This window comes from Pseudophryne corroboree, chromosome 1 (assembly GCF_028390025.1).
Source record: "Pseudophryne corroboree isolate aPseCor3 chromosome 1, aPseCor3.hap2, whole genome shotgun sequence".
NCBI lineage: Eukaryota > Metazoa > Chordata > Amphibia > Anura > Myobatrachidae > Pseudophryne > Pseudophryne corroboree.
Window position 1 is genome coordinate 993,335,965 of NC_086444.1, and position 21,940 is coordinate 993,357,904.

Below are 21,940 nucleotides of genomic sequence, written 5' to 3' on the forward strand. Positions count from 1 at the left end.
AACTGTGTAAGGTGTGCTGGCTAGCTGGTCACACTGTTGATATTATATGCCATAAATCAATTTTATTTTGCACCAATGCGCTTATATGGTCTTCCCAGCACTATTTATAACATACTACCCTATTAACACCGTCTACACCTACGCTAGAAAATGCCTCTGCAGACCGGACATTCACCTTGATGTACAGGAAGAGAAGAAATGTACTGTGCAAAAGTGTAAACATCACATCAAGGCCAATCTTCAACTACTCTAGAACCACTTGTTTCATGAGAAAAATATCTTCTCATAAAGTACTACTGAAAACTTTATTGTCCTTTGTGGCTTATATTTGTATTATATGTAGAGGCAGCACCAGGGTCGGTGATACTCAGTGAGGTAAAATACTGTTGATATTTAACATTACTTTCAGCTCTGTCAAGCTCAGGCGATGTCTCCCCTCCTCGGTGGATTCCTCTACTCCACAGGTTCTCAAACTCGGTCCTCATTACCCCACACGGTTCATGTTTTGCAGGTCACCTGTAGATTTTTAAAATGTGACAGTTGGTGATGCACAGTGCACCTGCTGGGTGACATGGAAAACATGAACTGTGTGGGGTCCTGAGGACCAAGTTTAAGAACCTCTGCTCTACTCTGTTGCCTGCAGCCAACAGGGCTACTGTGCATGTAAACAGCCAGTCTGCACATGTGCATGACACTGTCACCCGGAAGGAACCCAGCAAAGCCTAGAAGGTTTTGTTGAAGCTGGAAAGGCTGTTGCTGGGTGCCCATTGCTAGCAATGGGGACCATACTGCTTCTGCCATCTATAGATGGAGCAAGTGGTACAGTGACATAGGTTAGCTAAATATGGTAAATACTGAAGGGATGATATAACCCCTTTAGCGTGTGCTAAGGGGTTTTGTCTCATAGTAAAATGGGGACCTAAGTTTTGTAGGTAGGATGGGGTGGGTGTGGCATTTATGAATTATACTAAATTAATAAGAGTCTTTAATTTAGTTGATCAGCTGAAATGATAGCGTTATTTTAAAGCGAGCAGATCCCTTTTTTGTACACACTAACCTTTGTATGCAGAACAGAACACCTCTTGTGGAAGTAACCTTTCCAATTCCTATGCCAAGTCAAATAACCCCTTCCCTTACATGTGCCCCTGTGTCTTTTTATTTTAGTTACATAGCGTACGGCATGTTCGTGTTCCCTGTGAAGTGTTTGTTGAGATTAGATGTGTCTGTAACAAGGGTGCCTTGCTAAATATGCACACTAGACACATTGCAAGATAAATGACCCTCATGCCATGTGTATTGGTGAGTCTGATGAGAAGGTTATTCATTCTTGATGGTTCCCAGTTCTAAGTGTTAGCAGCATTTTACAAACAATGACCAATAATAATCAGAATAAAAAGTCATTTGAATACTAGGCAGATTTTGGCCAGCTGACTGGCATAATGCATAACAGGACGCTGTGATGAATTGTGCTCATATGAGAGGTACTGTATGTGCCTCAGAGATTTAAAGGGAATTTATGTACCTAATTATGTTTCTGTTTAAAGATATCTCCAGGCCATGTAGATTAGTTTGCTGTGTGATGCTGATGTCAATTTGCATAAAAATCAATATTTACTATTTTATGATTGCAATGACATTTTGCATTTGCCTGCATCATTGCTGTTAGTTCGGGGTGGGGAGGGGGCGGCATATGTAAATATATGAGTTTTGGTTGCAACAATGCTAGGTGTGCCTAAAAGCAGCATCAGCTGCAGCACAGAGACAGACAGGCTGGGTTTTAAATCCAGTAAAACATTGTACTGACACTCCTTGCTGATTTACCAAAGGGGCCAGTAGTGTTCATTCTAGCACCCTGCACCTTTCAAATCCTGTGCAGTTCCTCTTTCCTGCCTGGGGTGTCGCTCTCTGCTCTGGTGCTTCTCGGCACACACAAGTCTGTATCACAGCACTAAAAGATCAGAGTGTGCTGAGAAGCACCACAGCAGAGAGCGACACCCCAGGCAAGAAAGAGGAACTACACGGATTTTGAAAGGTGCAGGGTGCTAGAATGAACACTAGGCCAGTATTAGGAGTCTTTTTATCATTGTGGCTTATGGGCGACAGTAGTTTTTTCCAGTTGACCATTGTACCAAAGGGTATTGTGAGCACTAGCAGGGATGTAATACTCCTCAGGCAGGGCAGGTGGAGATGGTCTTTCTGTTCATTTCCTTTTGTTTAGGACTCGATATAGAGATCAGGGCACTGGAACTCATAAACTTGTCCTGGATACTAAGATGTTTCGCCTCTGAAACTGATAAGGCAGCAGTTATAAATTGGAGCACTTGGGTCTGAGGATCTCAGTGCAACACCACAGTAGTGATTCAGTGAGTCTGTTATCTTATTAGAGCATATAGATCTATTTATATACTAGTAAAATGGACCCGCCTTATGCTGCTTCACCTCAGCCTGGCCCTCACCCTCTGTACTTACCTGTTCTTCTGTCCTCTCCTGGTGATCTGACCCACCTCCATGCGCTACTACTATTATATAGAATCAGGATGTAGAATTTTCGGAGCTGTAACCATCCTATGCATAACAGATTGTGCTGAAACTTGGTTAACTTAGGGAAAAGCTTTTTTCCTTCAAAATTGAAGTCCTAAATCTATTTTGATATAAAAGTATTTTTTGATGTACATAAAAATACAGTGCCTTGGCAATGTAAATACAGATTCCTAGTACCCAGCAGAGGTTTAGGTTACAAGCAAATAATTCAGTAAGCATTCTTTATTGTGCGTGTTTATAAGCACACATTGGCTTGTAGTGAAATGCTTTCATCTCTATGGCAGCTGCACTGGTCCCTGCCTCTTGTTCTCTAGTGGTCTTCTGTGGGAAGCAATGTTATAAAAATCACAGAAGTGAGCTATGACTTCATATATTTATATTACTACAGATTTCTCTGCCACCATTGTTTTATTTTGGTCTCTCAAGCTCCTACAATCCAGTGTATAAAATGTATTTAAATGTTGTAAATAAATGCCCTGGTACATGAATTATTCAGCAGAACATTTGAAAACCTCAGAATCTTTACTGTTGTGAGGTTAACTGAGGACATATTGACCTGTCAGAGAGAATATGCAATCAGTAAACATTTCCAAGGTGACAGGTATTATTATCTTTTGTCACAAAAATGTATATTTGAGTATCCCTGCTGAGCTGTCGAGATAATGCATACCTAAACATAGACACAAAGCTAAATGTCTATAGCTGTCTATGTCTGTCTGTCTATCATCTAACAAATTAATCTTTGTGTTTTTCTATCTGTATAGCCACACACACATACCAATCGTACTTCTCCACCCAAGTCACACCAGCCTAATGCTAGCCATAGACAGCACAATGCACAATGCAGTACAAAAAAAACTGATAAGGGGCCAAACAACTGAATGATATTGGTCATTCCTCCATACACTGCATGATGTATGAGCACGGCCTACCATTCACTGCATGGAATCAGCACAACGATGGTTGGGACGATTGGACATGTCTAAAAATGAAATCAAATGATCCCGACAGCTTTCCAGCTGTTTTAGACAGTGAGCGATTGTTGTTCATGGTCATACCTTGAACGGCAATCTTTCAGAACTGTCATTCATCTGGGAGCATCGTGTGGAGCAAGTGTATGGTCATCTTAATGCTGATTAGCCACTCAGATTACTAATGCATCTTCCTGCTTCTGTATGATATTGGGTTTACAGGGGCTCAGCAAATGGGTGAAAATTGCTTCAGATGTGCACGGGCCCTGCGCACGCACCCACGATCCATAGGATTGCATATGGGTTGCAGCTTGCCACGAATAGTTGCAATTGCAGCTAATTAACACCCACAGCCTGTTCGTAGTCACTGTGGAAAATTAAATGAGAAGCAATGTTCTCGCCCCCACGAGTAAGTGCGGCTATATGTTACACTTACGGTATTGTGGTTTGCAGATTTTTGTCCGAGACCCATTGCCATTCACTCCCTTCCTATCTATCTCCCTCTGTGTTTGCCCCTATTGTGTCTCACTTCTCTCTGTCTCTAGAGGGATGTAGTTAATATTCCGGTGCTCAGTTTCCCGATGACCAGAATGCCGACAGATCTCGACCGTAAGTACTGGGGTTAGAGTTAGGCACAAGAGGAGGGATAGGCTGTGGGAGGGGCAGGTTAGGTCTAGGATACTACAATGTGTTGGGATTTTGAACATTGGGATGTCACTGTCGTCATTCTGAGGGGATTCTGTGCGCTGGGATATCCATACCAACCGCCTCCTAGATTGTAGGCTCTCACAGAAGAGTTGTTTTCTTTTGCTACTTACTTACACTTGTGTTCTTATTATACATACTTGCCACGTGCATTATCTTGTGTTTATATATGACTTTGATGATCTTATTGCCTCAAAGTCTTTCAGAAGGTGTTTGCAGGTATTTTATTTGTACTGTATGCCTAACAATGTATAGCATAAACTAGTGTAACTACACAATATACAATTATATTTTTGCATACTTTCTTCCTAATATCCTCAGTATATTCCTACTTTGTATCTGTGTTGTTGTACATAATGTAATTGCCTGTAACAAATTTCTGCATTCATTGTCTCAGTAAAAGCTATACTTTTAGTGGTTATAATAACTTACAGGGACAACACACTGTAAATGGGCAGAATTATGAAATATATTTTTTATAAATGGTAAAATTCTAATTTGTAGTGTTATGTTGTTGGAATTGTGACTTAATTAACACAATGCTTTATATTTTATTTGTCTGTAAAAGCTCCGGAAGAAGAAGGAGGGAAGCCTTTCCAGTGCCCCATCTGTGGATTAGTCATTAAACGGAAGAGCTATTGGAAAAGGCACATGGTGATTCACACAGGTTTAAAAAGCCATCAGTGTCCACTATGTCCATTTCGTTGTGCCCGCAAGGACAATCTGAAATCACACATGAAGGTACTGTTCCATTCTGGTGCACGTACATGGAAAGCTAAAAATTGCTTTGTGCTCAAAATACAAAATAACTTTGCTATAAAGTTACAAGTGCTCAATGATTGCCTTGCGATTGTGAAAGGTTTTCTCTTCTGTGTATCATACCTTGTTATTATTGCTAGATGCTTCACATTGTTAGAATTGTTTACTCCCGGCTTGACTGCACTGACATCAGGTTGCGCATTAACCTGGTTACAGCAACCAGGGCTTTTTTCCCCCCAGTCTATTTTATGTTCTTTCTCATTGTACTTAAATTCCAAATGCTTGTCCATTGTTTACTTTTCTTACCCAATCTATCAGAGTATATTGCGAAACCTCAGTTTGTATTGGAATTGCCACTGTTGAGAAAAAGGAAAACGTGTCTTTGCTGTTTGAAATGTTACAATCATTTGTAAATAAAAGCTGTAAACTGATGCTATTTAGTCCAGTATGTCATGATTATTGTGATAGCCAAGTACTTGAATACAGTTTTATCACGATGAGTATGAGGAGCGTAAACAGTCATGAGTATATGGGTGGTCATTCCGAGTTGATCGTTAGCTGCTTTTGTTCGCTGTGCAGCGATGAGGCAAAAAAACGGCACTTCTGCGCATGCGTATGCGGCGCAATGCGCACACGCAACGTATTATTACAACGACCAATGTATTTTCACACAAGGTCTAGCGAAGCTTTTCAGTCGCACTGCTGGCCGCAGAGTGATTGACATGAACTGGGCATTTCTGGGTGTCAACTGACCGTTTTCAGGGAGTGTTCGGAAAAACGCAGGCGTGCCAGGAGAAATGCAAGTGTGGCTGGGCGAATGCAGGGCGTGTTTGTGATGTCAAAACAGGAACTGAACAGTCTGAAGTGATCGCAAGCGCTGAGTAGGTTTTGAGCTACTCTAAAACTGCACAAGAAAACTTTGCTGCCGCTCTGTGATCCTTTCGTTCGCACTTGGGCTAAGCTAAAATACACTCCCAGTGGGCGGCGGCATAGCGTTTGCACGGCTGCTAAAAACTGCTAGCGAGCGAACAACTCGGAATGTCCACCATGGTCTCTTTAGCGATCAGTCTTTGCTAGATCGTACTGTATAAGTCATTTAATTATGATTAATTAGTGTTGCATGTGTGGGCAGTGATGGCCTCAATCATTTTACCAACCAAATGTATTTCTAAATATGTTATATGTATTTTCCAAGAATCTCTTATAATGTTCTGTTATAAATGTAACTTATAAGAGTACAAAATCTAATTGCTAGAACACTAAAAGCCATGTTAATCTATATGGGAAGCTATAGAATCTTGCACACACATACCTTAAATAGCTAGCGACACATAAGTGCACCTCCTGACCAGAAAATCGCATGCATGCATTATACCTACTGGCCTATGCTGCCCATACCAGCCGTGTCATGCATCAGGAATTGCGGCTATTACCACACTGGAAAAATGCATTACCATCACCAAGAAAGGAACAGAAATATACAATATATACATTAAAAAAAGAATGAACACAATAAAGTACAAAGTCATACAGGAAGATTGTAAAGCTATAATAACTAGATAAGGAAAATGGAACATACAGTCGTTGATAATTTTATAGGTTAACAAGATGTTATCATTCTCTTTAAAGTGCTGTGCCGCTGGTTTGTTCATTGACTTTCCCTCAATTGCTGACCCATTCCCGTAGCGGCAGGGGGCCTTCCATTCCTTAAATTGTTGAGTGTGTTTTTTTTTTCCTATGTAATGATGAAGACCACAGTTACATATGATGACAAACTTTGCATGTGTTGTAGTGGATGTAAGTACGTAACGAAAAATGAATGCCAGAATATGGATTTAAATGAGTCTAAAGTTAGACAATTTGGACATGTTTAGCATAAAGTAAACTTATTAATTACCATATTATTATTATTATTATTAACCATTATTATTATTATTAACCTTTTAAATTATGCTTAAAGGTCTTTGGACCAGGGTACTCTTTATGAGATTAGCCCTAGAGCCCATGTGACTCTTTGTGTCAGAGAGCTGGCCAATTTATATTGACTGGGCTAATAATATTTGTCTCTTACTTGTGCTGTGATGTTAGTACTGTAAGTCGCTTTTGGGCATATTAAATACGTTTTCATTTTGTGATATCAATGTATCCTCTTTTAAGAAACTTTCCAAGCCTGGGAATTCATGTTTATTTTTATTGCTATAAGCACATTTAACCACAAAATTCACGTTTGCAACCTGTAAGCATCTGATTACGAATACCCCTTTTCCACCAAACTCATAACCCGGGTTATTACCGGGGCAACCCATGTCGAGGTTTGATGTTAAACGATCAGATCAAAATCAGGATCGAACCCGGAACCGACCTGGGTAGCATGCTGTGTAAACAGAATGACCTGGGTCACCCTAAAAGCATGCAAAGAACTGGGTTACTGGCAAATAGAGATGATGACATCTACAGGCATGGGCAGAGGGAAAACCTGTGTCCAGCCTGTGAAGTGTACGGGTTTTCAAGGCGCTGTGACGTGGGTTACATAGAATTTGACAGCAGATAAGAATCACGTGGCCCATCTAGTCTGCCCCTTTTTTTTATCCTTTAGGCAATCTCAACCCTTTTTGAACCGTGTTCAATTATTCAGGTTGAAATCAGGGTTTTGGTGAAAAGGGGTATAAACAATCTGCCAAACATTGCTGATAAATTTGTCACTAAGGCATTGATATTTGTACAGTGATGGTACGGCAGCCGGTCAGAACGTTGACAATCAGAAGGTCGACATTCATAATGTTGACAGATTCTGAATGTCAACAAGGATTTAGGTCAACACTCAATACAACAACATGGGTAAAATGTTGATATGTTCATAACGTTGACATCTAGCATGTTGACACCAGAATGTTGACGTACAGTTTTTGCTTATTTTTAGCGTTAGGTTTAGGATTAGGTTGCAGTATTTGGGTGATTTGGATGACAGTGAAGATTTTTTTTCCTGGGGTGCAATAACCAACTTTCAGCTATGATCAACAGTTTGTCAAGCTGGCCAGCCTATGAGCCTTAAGGTAGCTCATTGTGCTACCCCACATTTACTCAGCAATAATAGTACAGTTTCACTGATTGATCTCAAATGAATAGTTGTTTAATTTATTCTGCAACGGGGAAAAGGGGCAATCCTCTCCATTTTTTTTTTCTGTTCGGATTTGTTCTGGTAGAATGGATTTAGGCACTTGTTGGTTTGACTTTAGATCAGTGGTTTTCAAACATTTTTAGGACAATTCCATCTTGGTTGCATAAACTCATCTCCAGGTTCCCAACCCATTAAGGGATCATAATAACACAAACCTGTAATGTGTTCTAGGCATTATTCAACATCCAGCATGTCTCCTTTAGGTAAACCCACTTCCCCAATTGTGTGGTGCTGCCCACTTTGGGAACCACTTCTTTAGTTTAAAGTCTTTAGTATGGTAATGTGGTAGACATATTCATTTGGGAGTAATTCTGCAACAGGTTTGTTGCATTGTTTTTGCATCTTGTCGTGTCTAGCTTGTGTGATGTGTGTCTTTGTAGAGATCTATGACCCTCATTCCGAGTTGATCGCTCGCTGCTGTTTTTCACAGCGCAGCGATCAGGTATAAAAATGGCAAAACTGCGCACGGGCCGCAGTGCGCACGCGCGACGTACTTTCACACAAAAGTATGTAGTTTTGCACAAGGTCCAGCGACTCTTTTCCGTCGCTCTGTTGATCGGTGAGTGATTGACAGGAAGTGGGTGTTTCCTGGTGTTTACTGACTGTTTTCCGGGAGTGTGCTAAAAAACGCAGGCGTGTCAAGATAAAACGCAGGCGTGCCTGGGGAAACGGGGGAGTGGCTGGCCGAACGCAGGGCATGTTTGTGACGTCAAAGCAGGAACTCAACAGACTGAAGTGATCGCAAGGAAGGAGTAGGTCTGCAGCTACACTGAAACTGCATGAAAAAATGTCAGCACTCTTCTGCTAACCTTTCGGTTGCACTTCTGCTAAGCTTATGTACACTCCCAGAGGGCGGCGGCTTAGCGTTTGCACTGCTGCTAAAAGCAGCTAGCGAGCGATCAACTCAGAATGAGGGCCTATGGCCCTCATTCAGAGTTGTTCGCTCGCAAGCTGCTTTTAGCAGCTTTGCACACGCTAAGCCGCCACCTACTGGGAGTGAATCTTAGCTTAGCAAAATTGCGAACGAAAGATTCGCAATATTGCGAAAAGACTTCTCTGTGCAGTTTCTGAGTAGCTCGAGACTTACTCTTCCAGTGCGATCAGTTCAGTGCTTGTCGTTCCTGGTTTGACGTCACAAACACACCCAGCGTTCGCCCAGACACTCCTCCATTTCTCCAGCCACTCCCGCGTTTTTCCCAGAAACACTCCCATAAAACGGCCTGTTTCCACCCAGAAACACCCACTTCCTGTCAATCACACTCCGATCACCAGAACGAAGAAAAAACCTTGTAATGCCGTGAGTAAAATACCTAACTGCATAGCAAATTTACTTGGCGCAGTCGCAGTGCGAACATTGCGCATGCGCAGTTAGCGGAAAATCGCTGCGATGCAAAGAAAATTACTGAGCGAACAACTCGGAATGACCACCTATGTTGGGAGTGTTTGGGTGCTTCAGTGGTTTTCGGTATCTTTAGTTTGGTGACTGGTACACTGATATGTTGTTAGCTTTTTGTTTTTGTGATGTTCAATCAGCCTCTTTATTCTTCATTGTTCTAATAACTACTTTATTGGATCTTTTTTAAGTATGATACTGTTTGGTGCAGATTTGCGTGTGTGTGTGTGTGTGTGGGGGGGGGGGGGGGGGTCGTAAAAAAGCAGAGTTCAGTATTTATAGTTGGTTGGAGTATATTATGGGTATTTGCCGTTATGGTGAATACATTTGTTTAGCTCTCGAGTGGGTGCCTGTTGGGAGGTTGTGGCTTACTTGGTTTTAATATTCTACTGGCTCATTCCCCAAGGAGTCTGCCACAACCTTTTTGACATGATGGACCAAAACCAGATCCAGTGTATGCCCTTGAAGGAGATAGAGCAGATGGGCAGAAGATGTCAGTTTTGCACAACTGCCCCCAACCACCACCACCCTACATCTACCTAATGTAGATCACTCACAAGTCCTCCCACCTACAGTATATGTCTCATTCCATCTGTTTACAGTAATCTCCCCTAATCTCTCCCTGCTGCAGCCCTTACCCTGTCATGTCCCCCTCCCGAGAGTCATTTCCTTGGCCGGTCTTACAAGGGGCCATCTACTATATAAATGCTATATATATATATATATATATATATTTACATATATATATATATATATATATATATATATATATATATATATATATATATATATATAATCCGTCCTACTGTCTTTCTATACAAATCCACAGTTTACAAGAGTAGATCGTGAAATTCTACATACGAGCATATTAAAACACAGCAGAGGCAACTAAAACAATCAGAAATCCCTAGCACCCCGAGGGGGAGAGACAGCAGCACAGAGTATATCAGGAGACAGCATAACTCCGGAATTGCCTGAGCAATGTACTAAAAAATTGGTACACATATTCCTTACAATCTGGAAACAAACACTGTGGGGTAAGCACCCCTAGGGGTGAGGCAGCAGCACTGAGTATTTCAGCAGACAGCATAACACTGGAATGCCTGCAGCAATTTACAACAAACTTGGTACACATATGACTGTGAAAACAAACACTGTGGATGTCAGACACCCCTAGAACCCCTAGGGGTGGAACAGCAGCACAGAGTATGTCAGCAGACAGCATAACTGTGGAAGGCCTGGAGCACTTTACACCACGCTTGGTATACATCTGACTTACAATCTGGGAACAAACTCTGTGGGGGTTATACACCTATAGCACCCCTAGGGGTGGGACAGCATTACAGAGTATTCCAGGAGACAGCATAACTCCCGAATGCCTGGACCAATTTGCAACAAACTTGGTACACAAATGACTTACAAGCTGGGAACAAACACTGTGGGGGTAAGACACACCTAGCACCCCTAGGGGTGAGGCAGCAGCACAGAGTTTTTCAGCAGACAGCATAACTCTGGAATGGCTGGAGCAATTTACACCAAACTTGCCACACATACTGTATGACTTACACTCTGGGAACAAGCACTGTGGGGCTAACACACCCTAGGGGTGGGCCAGCAGCCCTGACTATATCAGGAATGCATGATACAGATATCTTTATCTTGGCCTCTAATAGGATTAATTGAGCCAGGGCAGTCGGACTTAATCCCCTGCTGTAATGACTTAATCCCCTGCTGTATTGTTCTCTCTTATTGTATTGCAGCTGAGAACAATAGATGAAAGGCTTATGCTAATAAACCATGGTGTGACTAGTCGCAGCATAGAAGCCAAGATGATCGTGGCTCTATCTGTATGTCAGTGATGACAGGGCTGCATGTGACAGGGCCAGTGACATGATGTGAGGAGGGGAATGCAGGTAGCACAAACCCACACACAGAGAGTTATATAGTGGAAGTAGCACGGTCCCCCAGCAGCACAGAGTATATCAGGAGATACATAATGTGCTGCACTATGTAAGAAACTGTAAAAAAATCGATAATTTCACAGGGGCACTGACATGATGTGAGGAGGGGAATGGAGGCAGCAGGAAGCCACAGACTGAGAGTTGTGTAGTGGGAAGAGCAGGGTCGCTTGGGGGACCACAAAGGGGTCCGGCCACTACACAAAGTGTGTCAGGGAAGCAAGATATGCCTATATACTAGATCTCCAACCAACTTAAATTAACGAACAACTAACATTCTAATTTACCATCCTCACCCCGTAGCGAAGCACGAGTATTCAGCTATCTACAATGTTATTTATACTGTGTGTTTAATATTTACATTTATTTTTGTAAACAATCTTAAAATCGTGGGCAACGCCGGGTACTCCAGCTAGTGTACTCCAGCTATACCCCTTTCACACTGCCAATGCCGGATCCCACCCGGGAATTGGAAACGGGTCCTTCCTGGTTGGGATCCGGCATTGGCAGCTGCTGCAGGCTTTCCCAACCCGGCAATATGCCGGGCGGGTTGCCATAGCAGCTGGGGTGTGGAGGAGGCGCTGGGAGATGAGATCATCTCCGCGCTACCTCTCCCTATCTAGTAAACGGGTCCCGGTTCGCATTGACCCGGGAGCCCGTTTACGCAGCCGCTGACCTGGTATTCAACCCGGGTATAACACTGCTTTATTCCTGGGTTGAATTGCCGGGTCAGGCGACCCGGGATTTCGGCTGTGCCCCTTTCACACCGCACGCCGACCCGTATCGACCCGGCTATATGCCGGGTCGATACCGGGTTTTCTCTAACGTCCTAGTGGATGCTGGAGACTCCGTCAGGACCATGGGGGGGGGATAGCGGCTCCGCAGGAGACAGGGCACAAAAGCAAGCTTTTAGGATCACATGGTGTGTACTGGCTCCTCCCCCTATGACCCTCCTCCAAGCCTCAGTTAGGTTTTTGTGCCCGGCCGAGAAGGGTGCAATCTAGGTGGCTCTCTTAAAGAGTTGCTTAGAAAAAGTTTTTAGGTTCTTTATTTTCAGTGAGTCCTGCTGGCAACAGGCTCACTGCATCGAGGGACTTAGGGGAGAGATTTTCAACTCACCTGCGTGCAGGATGGATTGGATTCTTAGGCTACTGGACATAGCTCCAGAGGGAGTCGGAACACAGGGCTCGCCCTGGGGTTCGTCCCGGAGCCGCGCCGCCGACCCCCCTTGCAGATGCTGAAGATGAAGAGGTCCGGAACCAGGCGGCAGAAGACTCTCAGTCTTCATCAGGTAGCGCACAGCACTGCAGCTGTGCGCCATTGATGTCAGCACACTTCACACAGCGGTCACGGAGGGTGCAGGGCGCTGGGGGGGGGCGCCCTGGGCAGCAATGTATAATACCTGTATGGCGAAAAATACATCACATATAGCCCTTGAGGCTATATGGATGTATTTAACCCCTGCCAGATATCTAAAACTCCGGAGAAGAAGCCCGCCGAAAAGGGGGCGGGGCCTATTCTCCTCAGCACACAGCGCCATTTTCCCTCACAGAAAGGCTGGTGGGAAGGCTCCCATGATCTCCCCTGCACTGCACTACAGAAACAGGGTTAAAACAGAGAGGGGGGGCACTGATTTGGCGATATGTATATATATTAAAATGCTATAAAAGGAACACTTATATAAAGGTTGTCCCTGGATAATTATAGCGTTTTGGTGTGTGCTGGCAAACTCTCCCTCTGTCTCCCCAAAGGGCTAGTGGGTCCTGTCCTCTATCAGAGCATTCCCTATGTGTGTGCTGTATGTCGGTACGTGTGTGTCGACATGTATGAGGAAAATATTGGTGAGGAGGCGGAGCAAATTGCCTGTAATGGTGATGTCACTCTCTAGGGAGTCGACACCGGAATGGATGGCTTATTTATGGAAATTACGTGACAATGTCAACACGCTGCAAGCCGGTTGACGACATGAGAGGGCCGGCGAACAAATTAGTATCTGTCCAGGCGTCTCAAACACCGTCAGGGGCTGTAAAATGCCCATTTACCTCAGTCGGTCGACACAGACCCAGACACGGACACTGATTTCAGTGTCGACGGTGAAGAAACAAACGTATTTTCTTTTAGGGCCACACGTTAAGGGCAATGAAGGAGGTGTTACATATTTCTGATACTCCAAGTACCACAAAAAAGGGTATTATGTGTGAGGTGAAAAAACTACCTGTAGTTTTTCCTGAATCAGATAAATTAAATGAAGTGTGTGATGATGCGTGGGTTTCCCCCGATAGAAAATTATTGGCGGTATACCCTTTCCCGCCAGAAGTTAAGGCGCGGTGGGAAACACCCCTCAGGGTGGATAAGGCGCTCACACGCTTATCAGAACAAGTGGCGGTACCATCTACGGATAGGGCCGTACTTAAGGAGCCAGCTGATAGGAGGCTGAAAAATATCCTAAAAAGTATACACACACATGCTGGTGTTATACTGCGACCAGCGATCGCCTCAGCCTGGATGTGCAGAGCTGAGGTGGCTTGGTCGGATTCCCTGACTAAAAATATTGATACCTTTGACAGGGACAGTATTTTATTGACTATAGAGCATTTAAAGGATGCATTTCTATATATGCGAGATGCGCAGAGGGATATTTGCACTCTGGCATCAAGAGTAAATGCGATGTCCATATCTGCAAGAAGATGTTTATGGACACGACAGTGGTCAGGTGATGCAGATTCCAAACGGCACAAAGATGTATTGCCGTATAAAGGGGAGGAGTTATTTGGGGTCGGTCCATGGGACCTGGTGGCCAGGGCAACTGCTGGAAAATCCACCGTTTTTTACCCTAAGTCACATCTCTGCAGAAAAAGACACCGTCTTTTCAGCCTCAGTCCTTTCGTCCCTATAAGAGTCATATCTGCCCAGGGATAGAGGAAAGGGAAGAAGACTGCAGCAGGCAGCCCATTCCCAGGAACAGAAGCCCTCCACCGCTTCTACCAAGTTCTCAGCATGACGCTGGGACCGTACAGGACCCCAGGATCCTACAAGTAGTATCCAAGGGGTACAGATTGGAATGTCGAGAGGTTTCCCCCCTCGCAGGTTCCTGTAGTCTGCTGTACCAATGTCTCCCTCCGACAGGGAGGCAGTATTGAAAACAATTCACAAGCTGTATTCCCAGCAGGTGATAATAAAATTACCCCTCCGACAACAAGGAAAGGGGTATTACTCCACACTATATGGTGGTACTGAAGGCTAGGTGAGACCTATTCTAAATCTGAAAAATTTGAACACTTGCAAGGGTTCAAATCCAGATGGAGTCACTCAGAGCAGTGATAGCAAAGAACAAGGGGACTATATGGTGTCCCGGGACATCAGGGATGCTTACCTCCATGTCCCAAAATTTGCCTTTTCTCACCAAGGGTACCTCAGGTTCGTGGTACAGAACTGTCACTATCAGTTTCAAGACGATGCCGTTGGATTGTCCAAGGCACCCCGGGTCCTTACCAAGGTAATGACCGAAAGGAGGATTCGTCTTCAAAGAAAATGGACGACCTCCTGATAAGAACAAGGTCCAGAGAACAGTTGGAGGTCGGAGTAGCACTATCTCAAGTAGTTCTACGACAGCACGGGTGGATTCTAAATATTCCAAAACCGCAGTTGTTCCGACGACACGTCTGCTGGTCCTAGGGATGATTCTGGACACAGTCCAGGAAAAGGTGTTTCTCCCAGAGGAGAAAGCCAGGGAGTTATCCGAGCTAATCGGGATCCTCCTAAAACCAGGAAAAGTGTCAGTGCATCATTGCACAAGAGTCCTGGTAAAAATGGTGGCTTATTACGAAGCGCTTCCATTCGGCAGATTTCACGCAAGAACTCTTCAGTGGGATCTGCTGGACAAATGGTCCGGATCGCATCTTCAGATGCATCAGCGGATAACCCTATATCCAAGGACAAGGGTGTCTCTCCTGTGGTGATTACAGAGTGCTCATCTTCTAGAGGGCCGCAGATTCGGCATTCAGGATTGGATGCTGGTGACCACGGAGGCCAGCCTGAGAGGCTGGGGAGCAGTCACACAAGGAGTGTGATCAAGTCTGGAGAATTCTCTCCACATAAATATACTGGAGCTAAGAGCAAATTTATAATGCTCTAAGCTTAGCAAGACCTCTGCTTCAAGGTCAGCCGGTATTGATCCAGTGGGATAACATCACGGCAGTCGCCCACGTAAACAGAAAGGGCGGCACAAGAAGCAGGAGGGCAGTGGCAAAACTGCAAGGATTTTTCGCTAGGCGGAAAATCATGTGATAGCACTGTCAGCAGTGTTCATTCCGGGAGTGGACGACTGGGAAGCAGACTTCCTCAGCAGGCACGACCTCCACCCGGGAGAGTGGGAACTTCATCGGGAATTTTTCCGCATGATTGTGAACCGTTGGGAAAGACCAAAGGTGGACATGATGGCGTCCCGCCCGAACAAAAAATGGGACAGGTATTGCGCCAGGTCACGAGACCTTCAGGCGATAGCTGTGGACGTCCTGGTAACACCGTGGGTGTAACAGTCGGTGTATGTGTTCCCTCCTCTGCTTCTCATAACCAAGGTATTGAGAATTATAAGACATAGAGGAGTAAGAACTATACTCGTGGCTCCGGATTGGCCAAGAGGGACTTGGTAACCGGAACTTCAAGAGATGCTCACAGAGGACTAATGGCCTCGGGAGCTAAGAAGGGATTTGCTTTCAGCAAGTACCATGTCTGTTCCAAGAGGAACCGTGGCATCGGCCTTTAAGAAAGGACCTGCTGGGGGGCGTGGCCTGGCTGGCATCAGGAGAAGTCGGGTTCCTGCAGAGCTCCGGCCAGCAACACAATAAAATAAACCTCTGAGCTAACTTTGGGGGCCCACCTGCAAGGAAACAATCCCCTGAGCCCTGCTACATCACCCTGCACCCGGAGGTCGAGGCTGCGGAATCGGGGAGGCCCTGTGTTGCCCCCTGCGGATTGCGGCCTACCTCCGCCCCAGAAGCCGGGGCCTCGATTTTGGTGTGGAGCCGTCGGTCCGTCGGACCTGGTGCGGCGATTCTGCGGACCCCTCCCCCACCTGAGCGGCGCTCCCTGGCACCCAAGAGCTCACCCATCAGCCACTGACCCTCACAGGAGACCGGCGACCGGACAATCTGCGGGAGGTGAGAGCCGGGACGAGTGTGACTGGCGGCCGGCGGCCATCTTGTGGTTGGCGCCGCCCGGACTTTAAGCTCTGCTTTGCCGATCCCTGGCCTCTCCGGGCGCCTGCCCTCCGACCCCCACCTCATACATCCTCGCAAGAACAGATCTCCCCCCCCCCCCCCACTGGTGGGGATCAACGACCCGGGGACCTCCGGAGGATCCGTGTTTCATTTACAGGCGGCGGCCATCTTGTGACTGGCACAACTCTCTCCTCACTCCATAGCTAGAAATGGCTGTAGCTCTAGCTCCCTCTTGTGGCGACTTTTAGATTAGACAACTCACAGCCACTATAAATATATTTCTATACTCCTGCCTATTCTCATGTCTCCTGTTTAGCGGCTGGAGGGGAGTTATCATATTACACCTTGAAACAACAGGTGCAAACTTTAACAGCCCTGCCGCCATCTGCCCGGAGGCTTTCACCCTGCAGAGAGCTGACCCTGCACCCCTGCTGGAATAGGCGCTGCTGCGATCACCTATATCTCGGAAGCTCCACCTGCTCCACCCATAAACCCATGCCGGCCTCTACACCTGTGTGACATTTCTCCTCGCCCATGTGCGCTGTTCACGGACTGATGCCTACCGGTCCTGAGCTATTACTCGTTGAGATGTAACCTGTTATACTTCCGCTTCTTTTTTCCTCTCCATGTGACCTCATTATAGCCTGCTCCTTGCGTGAGGCGACTCCTACTGTATAAATCGGTTCTCCGTTGCCCGCTTATTTTTATGGAAAAATTTCTCATACCCACCCCGATGTCAATTGCTGACCCCGCCTCTACAACCCGAGGCGATACTGTGCGGAGACACTCGTCTGATTCAGATTGCTCTGTCACCCGTTCCAGGTCCTTACAAAAACGCAAGTCTGCTCCGGCCAATAAGCCTCCCAAAATGAAACCTGCGGATATTGCGGCGGTGCTGGGCCCTCTACTAGATGAAAAACTGGCGGGCCTTAGAGAAGCTATTGACTCTACTCTATCCAAATTAACTCAACACTCTGGCCGCTTAGATGACGTCGAACAGAGGGTGTCTACCCTGGAGGATGATTTGCATGCAGCACAACTCACCATTAATTCACAGCAAAGCGACATTTCGGATCTGACCCAGAAGCTAGATGATTTGGAGAATCGCGGACGCAGAAGTAATCTCCGGGTGGTGGGTATCCCCGAATCGGTCAAAGGCTATGAGTTACTTGATCTTCTCTCTAACTGGATACCGCAACAACTGGCCATGGATCTCAAAGGTGCCCCTCTGGCTATTGAGCGGGCACATAGAATAGGCCCTGAACGTAAAACGAACTCTGGTCGCCCTCGCCCGGTGATCATGAAAATCCTTAATTATGCCGACAAAGCTCGACTCTTAGACCACTACCGGAAGACGGATAGCTTAACCTACAACGGAGATCGGCTCTTGATATTTCAGGATTTTTCCACCATTGTCGCTGCTAAACGCAAGGAGTTTGCCCCGTTGTGCAAGCAACTGTTTAATGCCAAAATCAAATTCTCTCTCCTGTACCCGGCCCGGCTGCGGGTCTTCGAGGACGGCAAGCCGTTGTTCTTCGATGACATAACACTCGCCAAGGCCCACTTCTCGAGTTTACCCACTTGACTGTTGCACTGTTATTATTGCTTGCATGCATGTTTTTCTCTCTTTTTTTTCTCCATCTGCAGGTCACGTGGAGAGGAATAATTGCGCAGCTCTGTGTATACAATGAGCTGTAAATTTTCTTGTTTTTCTTGTTTGTTTTCTATGTTACTGTTTAATATTGTTGGTTGCACCTGCCAGACCTGCCGACCCCGATCCTCCATGGGTCAACCCCTTCCCGCTCGCTGGGACGGGCAGGGGCCCTACTTTACCTCTAGTATATTTTTTCTTGCATTCCCAACCATCGGTATAGGCTGATATAGCTGACCCTGCTCCTACTCCCCCCGCCGCCGCGGAAGATACCCCACTCCTTGCCTTCAATATAGTATCATGGAATGTGGAGGGCCTTAACGCTCCAGTGAAGCGTAAGAAAGTGCTCTCCCACCTCCACCGTTTGACCCCTCACATCACCTTCTTACAGGAAACACATTGGCTGGACGATCCCCGTAACACTCTACGTGCCCCCTGGATCGGGGATTGTATCTCGGCCCCTTACTCTAATAAGACCAGGGGAGTTGCCATCCTTTTTCACAAGTCCCTACAATATTCGATACGCAGAAAATTTCTCGATCCTAATGGGAGATTTATTTTGCTAGATGTGATTATTGATAATGTCTTGTATACTCTCCTTAATCTATATGCCCCAAATGTCTCTCAACAGGATTTTTTTGCAGTTGTCCTACAGAAACTTTCCTCTTGGGGGAGCTCTAATCTAATCCTAGGAGGAGATTTCAACACGGTCATCGATCCGTCCATGGACAGGTCTGGGGTGAGTACTTCATCCTCCAAATCCGGCTATGATCTTCTTTCTTCCCTCTGTTCACAACTTGCTCTCTCTGACCCTTGGCGTATCCATCACCCTCTTCTTCGTGATTACTCTTTCTACTCTCACCCCCACTCCACACACTCCCGTATTGATTATATTTTCTTATCCCGACACCTCTTTCCTAAAGTCACTCACACATCGATTCAAAATATTATTATCTCAGACCATGCCCCTATTATGATCTCTCTTAAGCTTGCGTTGCCCCAATGCTTTTCCAAATGCTGGCGATTCCCTGCCTATCTTACTCACTCTGAGGATTTTCTCCTACACCTTAGACACACTTGGCACACCTACGTTTCTGATAATTTGACCCAGGCGGAGGATGTCTCACTGTTCTGGAGCGCCTCTAAAGCTGTTATCCGGGGCCACATTATCTCATACGTAAATTCCAAACGCAAAGCATTTAACTCCCGCCTCCATGAACTGAGCTCCCTTCTCACCTCAACTTATAGAACGTATAAGCGTTCCGACACTCCCGCACATAAAGAGGCTTACCTGACTGCTAAACAAGTATATGATACCTTCCTAACAGAGCAGGCCCAGACACGATATGATTACCAGCGGAACAAATTTTTTAGATGGGGTAATAAATCGGGCAGACTCTTGGCAAACCTCGCTCGGGGACCCCGGACGCGCACATGGGTTGAGGTGGTTAAATCTTCAGACACTATTATATCAGATCCGACAGCCATTTGCGCCGAATTTATGCAGTTTTACAAATCCCTATATACAGCAGAGCCAGATAACGTGGAGACAGGTAAATCCTTTCTGTATGATGCTCAGCTTCCTGTCCTCTCTCGAGATGACAGGGACCTTCTCGAGATGTCTATAACTGAGGAAGAGATACTCACAACTATCAAATCTTTACCAAACGGCAAGAGCCCAGGCCCTGATGGCTTTGGGGCTGAATATTATAAATTACTTAATGCTGAACTCACACCCACTCTAGCCAAATTATATAATCATATCTTTACCTCCGGAACTATACCCTTATACTTCAATGAGGCACGGATAATCGTAATACCCAAGCCGGGTAAAGATCCCTCCCTTGTGGGTTCTTATCGCCCTATCTCACTTCTTAACCAAGACTTCAAATTGCTTACCAAACTAATGGCCAACCGTCTACAGTCTTGTCTGCCTCATCTCATTTCCCCGGCCCAATTAGGCTTTATTAAAGGCAGACAATCTGTACAAGGTATTAGATCGGCGATAGCTGCTATTTCCCATACCCGCCTTCATAATTTGGAAGACAATATTCTTATCAATCTAGACGCCGAAAAGGCCTTCGATAAAATCGCTTGGCCACACCTTTTTAGAGTGCTCTCCCATCAGCAATTTGGCACTAATTTCTGTAGTCTAATGCGGACCCTCTGCACTGCTCCGATGGCCCAGGTGGTAGTTAATAATGTGGCCTCCTCTTCCTTTTTTCTTGAGAGAGGCACCAGACAAGGATGCCCTCTCTCCCCTCTGCTTTTTAATTTGGCCTTGGAACCTTTTATTCGTTATATCCAACTACTACCTGGGTTTAGAGGCATTGTTATTGGGGATCGCGAACTCAAAGTTATAGCCTTCGCAGATGACCTACTTATATGTACCTCTGACCCTAAACGCTCCCTTCCTGTATTGGTAGAGGCAATTGACAGATTTTCGTCTTTTGCTGGCTTCTCCATTAACTTTGCCAAGTCTGAAGCCCTGGCCATATTTGGCCAGGCGAGACTGGGTTGGATTAGACCCTTCCCGTTTAGATGGGCCCCCTCGCATATCACCTTTTTAGGAGTGGCTCTACCACAACATCTCTCCACCCTCTATGCACGTAATATTACCCCGATCATACATAAAATACAGACTGAACTTAGCCTATGGCAAAACCTTCCCCTTAATATGTTAGGGAGATGCAACCTGTTTAAAATGGCAAGCTTCCCGAAACTCCTGTATATTCTCCAAATGACTCCCATTCTTCTCACTAACTCCGACTTTTCTTTACTTAATACCTTGCTTTCCAAGTTTATATGGAACCGTAAGCGCCCCAGGATAAGCCTAAAAAAAATGACGCAATCGGTGCGCCAAGGGGGTGTAAACCTACCAAACATTAAACAATACAATCTAGCGTGCTTACTACGTTTCGCTATGGATTGGCTCAGTGGCAACGATGTATTCACAGATACCAAGTTAGAATCTCAGCTTTGTGCTCCTCTCTCTCTTGCTTACCTCCTACATGCCCGGCCCTCTCAAATAAAATCTTCCCAATTTGATAACCCGCTATTGTCTTCCACTATTAAGGCGTGGAAAATGGCTAGGAAAGCCCTTGGTCTCAAATATTATTACTCAGTATCTCTACCTTTGCTTGGAAACCTGGAGTTCCAAAATGGTACTGCCTCTTTGCCTTTTGGTGCTTGGTGCTCCTCTGGTTTAAAGACTCTACGTAATCTGATGACACCTACTCACACTCCTTTGCCATTCCAGGAGGCTATTGAGAAATATGCAATTTCACCCCTGCATGGATTTTACTACTCCCAGGCTATACATTATCTTACATCCGTTCTCCCTCACCTCACGGGAAAAGACTTTGTTAACCCCTTAGACTCCCTTTTACGCTCCAACACATACTCCATATCTTCTATCTATGCGCGCATCCGCACTGAACTGGACCCCCACACTGATTTTCCTGATCTGGCTAAATGGATCTCCCAAGTTCCTACACTCACAGTAGACACCCTACTAGATACTTTTTTTATGACCCTTAAACTAATACCGGCTAGTATATATCAG

At 45.4% G+C, this 21,940-nt stretch overlaps 1 protein-coding gene across 4 annotated transcripts in view; it reads left to right on the forward strand.

The window, feature by feature from the left end:
* Positions 1–21,940, forward strand: part of ZNF827 (zinc finger protein 827) — a 524,965-nt gene that overhangs the window by 295,873 nt on the left and 207,152 nt on the right. For all 4 annotated transcript variants that reach the window (XM_063920595.1, XM_063920597.1, XM_063920598.1 and 1 more), the window contains one exon: positions 4,786–4,958. In XM_063920595.1, the coding sequence (XP_063776665.1) occupies positions 4,786–4,958 (173 nt within the window). The remainder of the gene's footprint in view (positions 1–4,785; positions 4,959–21,940) is intronic.